This window comes from Trifolium pratense, linkage group LG3 (genome assembly GCF_020283565.1).
Source record: "Trifolium pratense cultivar HEN17-A07 linkage group LG3, ARS_RC_1.1, whole genome shotgun sequence".
Taxonomy (NCBI): domain Eukaryota; kingdom Viridiplantae; phylum Streptophyta; class Magnoliopsida; order Fabales; family Fabaceae; genus Trifolium; species Trifolium pratense.
Window position 1 is genome coordinate 39,729,582 of NC_060061.1, and position 3,379 is coordinate 39,732,960.

The 3,379-nt window shown below is 34.4% G+C and overlaps 1 protein-coding gene across 1 annotated transcript; it reads left to right on the forward strand.

Moving 5' to 3' along the window:
• Nucleotides 1–1,492: 1,492 nt before the first annotated feature.
• LOC123918362 (pathogenesis-related genes transcriptional activator PTI6-like) lies at nt 1,493–2,954 on the forward strand. The gene has a single exon (XM_045970386.1). It carries the CDS (start codon nt 1,806–1,808, stop codon nt 2,601–2,603), a length of 798 nt encoding a protein of 265 aa, XP_045826342.1. The 5' UTR covers nt 1,493–1,805; the 3' UTR covers nt 2,604–2,954.
• Nucleotides 2,955–3,379: the final 425 nt, after the last annotated feature.

Genomic DNA, 3,379 nt, shown 5'->3' on the forward strand with positions numbered 1-3,379 from the left:
ATAAGCTCATATCATTTGAGTATAAATTTGGTAATTGGATACTAAACTTTATTGTATGTGCTCAAAAGACATTAAGGATAAAAAAAAATGTGGCATATAATCTTAAACCTTGTCTCCATCACCATATTAATGGTACATATTAAGGTATTTAAACATGAAAATTTGTTATAACACACTCATCATTAAATCATTAATCATTTATTTTTAAAAACTTTACCTTTGTGTCTTTTGCGTAACTAATTTTGTGTCTCCGATTCAGTTAATTAAGGTACTCTAAATTCATCAAGCTCTGCAGAAAATTGTACTAGAATAAGAAATTACAGGACATCATGGGTTGGACATGCCCAACGGTTTGGCCACTGGTCATTTACTTATTCGACCACTTTAGATCATAGACTATAATTTTTGACCAAATAAAAAGTTACAAATATAATAATAATTCGACCAAAATATAAAAAGTCACGTCAATTGCGCAATTTCAACGTTATTGATTCTAATGTTCTAATCTTTTTCTAGTCTATGCTCTCACATATTTATATGATCAAAATTTTCAATTTGATGTGTAATTGGGTGTGCTAGTGCTACACATATTTATGCAAGAGCATACGTGGAAGATTATTTAAGAATTTCATATGATAAAAAAGCTAGAGTTTTGAATACACTCCATCTAATTTGCTCCCAAATAGGGAAGAACATAAATGAAATATCTTTCATAAATTCCAAATGTTTGAATTAGAGAAGCAACGTGTAAAATAGGGCAGTTGCAAGCTGTATAGATTTTATTTTTATTTTCTACCGACAACGACATACACACTCACATGACACATCCACAAGTGTGACTCATTAGTCATGACCCCTTCCCCCACTCACTCACACTCCATTTTCTCTCTACTCTTTCATCAACCTAAACCTATATCTTATGTATTGGTTTTCGACATCCAGTTGTGCAGTCACGCATTTTTTATTATTTGATAAACATGAAATAATTTTGTTAATAAAGATATACATTTATCATAATTGTTTGGTTTTGATCGAATAGTAAAAATATTTGACTACACGACTGTACACACTAAAGTTCAAACCGCAACATATATAAGTTCCAAGTCCCTTTTAATGGAAATGGATTTCTTGCAATTACTATTTGACTGTAGGTTAATCTCATCCGTCCAATTTTATTAAAGTATACTGTATTATTTATTTGATTAAAATTTAATGTAAGAACTCCAATGCTGTGACGAGTCACAGAACTATAAGATTATTATTTTTTTTTTGGGTTTAGTAGCTTGATGATTATAAATTCTACCTTAAAGATGAATAAGTGAAGTGTTCAGAGTTCGAACCTTGACTCCTGCATAATATATGCGATGTTCTTATCAACTGAGTTAAACTCACGACAACGAACTACGATCCGAATCTCAAAACCCCTCTTTCACTTATCCTAATAGTCACCCTCCTTGAATATCTTTACCAAAAATTCTGACCCTATCACGAGATAAATATTTCCTTCTTCCTCCAATTGGGACACATCCTTAAATTCCCTTTAATTTTACCCCTTTTTTCTTGTTTTCTTCTTCTCTTATATTTTCCCTCTCTCACTCTTCACTCTCCTCACTCCTCACACCTTCACACACACCCCTCTCTCCCTCCCTTATTTCCCGCCAATTTCTCCCCCTCTTTCTCTCTCTACAACTTCATGCACCTTAACAACACTAAATCAACCACCCTTTTTCATTTTCTCACTCTTTCCACTATTTCACACTAAAAAAAAAAAAAAAACTTTGATTTTCTCTTTCTCTTTTTCTTCAATGAAAGTACAATCAACTATGAAGCTTCAGAATCTGAACCAAAACCCTTCAAAATCAAATTTTGAAACAAACCCATCATGCAAAACCTCCACAAAAACCCAAACCCGGAAAAACAAGCTTATCCGGATCATTCTCACCGATTACGACGCAACCGATTCGGACTCTTCCGACGATGAAGAGAGAAAAAACCCATCAAAATTTCCAAGAGGAAAGAGAGAAATTACCCAAATCACTATGCAATATCCTCTTGTTTCTAATTCTCCAACAATTTCACCTTCTTCTTCATCTTGCTCCGTTGACCCGACCCGTTTCAAAAGATCCAGAAAATCACCCACCGGTTCTAACAATTGTCGCCGGCAAAGCATGTACCGTGGTGTTCGTCAGAGACCTTGGGGACGGTGGACAGCTGAGATCTGTGACCCGAATCAAAAAAAACGGGTCTGGTTAGGAACTTTTGACACGGCGGAGGAAGCCGCCGCTAAATACGACGAAGCCGCCGTGAAATTTAGAGGTTCAAAGGCTGTTACTAACTTTCCAAACCGCCCCGCCGTTAAGGATGTTAACGAGCCAGCGAAGATTTTCTCCGGCGACGGTTTTGCTTCTCCGACTTCTGTTTTGCCTTTGTACGACGGTGATTCAACGCCGTTTGACGGTTTACGTTACGGCGCAGTGGATGCTTTTGGGTTCGAAATTGACGCGCCGTTAAGTTTAACGGACATTAACTTTGTTCCGTTTGGGAAAGAAAAAGAAGAGTTTGGCGAGTTTGACTTGGACGAGTTCTTGACGTGGCCAAGTTAAGGGCATTATTGTCTTTTCGTTGGAAAAATCCAGACTCGTTAATATTAAGGTTTTTGTCGTGTTCTATTTCTGCTTGGTAAAATTCCTAAATTACCCTCGTGACTAAGAGTGTAGAGTATTAGAGTAAGTTCTATCCTTCTCCCACACTAAGAAGATATTTTTGTCTTAAGTTTGTAATTAATTTAGCTGTTTTGTTTTTATGTTAAAAAAATGGGGACATACTATTTAAGTACATGAATATTAGTACAAGAAAAATTATAAAAATTAGAGTGTGGAAATTATAATATTATTGTAGTAATGTACTACTATTATGTACCTATTATTATAATTAATTAAAAATTTGTTGTCTAATGTTCGATGATTTTTATACGCATGCGTGTACAAAAGGACATAGATTTGTTCTCAAATTTTGTTTGTTTGTTTATTAGTGTTCTAATTATGCATGCATATTAATGCTTTGTTTGGCAAGAGCAAAGATCTCAAATCAAATTTTACCTTTTTTGTTAAGAAGGTGCCATTTTTTTAGATTCGTCTAGTGAGATTCTATGATTCTATAGGATTTGGATAATATTTATAATTTATGCTCCAACAAGGAATTGCCACATGTTTTAGATATTGCGTGCTTTGTTTATTTTAGATTTGATTATTACTAGTAGAACTTTTTTAAGTGGAAGTTAACTCTAACACATAACTAAAAATATCTCAAAGTTCTAAACTAGTGAGCTAGTGTTTTTGATTTACACGTTACTCTTTGAAATTACTCAGCATACAGCTCA

What these genes read in the sequence shown, in the direction of transcription:
- LOC123918362 (XM_045970386.1), top strand. Translation starts at nt 1,806, where the DNA reads ATGAAAGTACAATCAACTATGAAGCTTCAGAATCTGAACCAAAACCCT.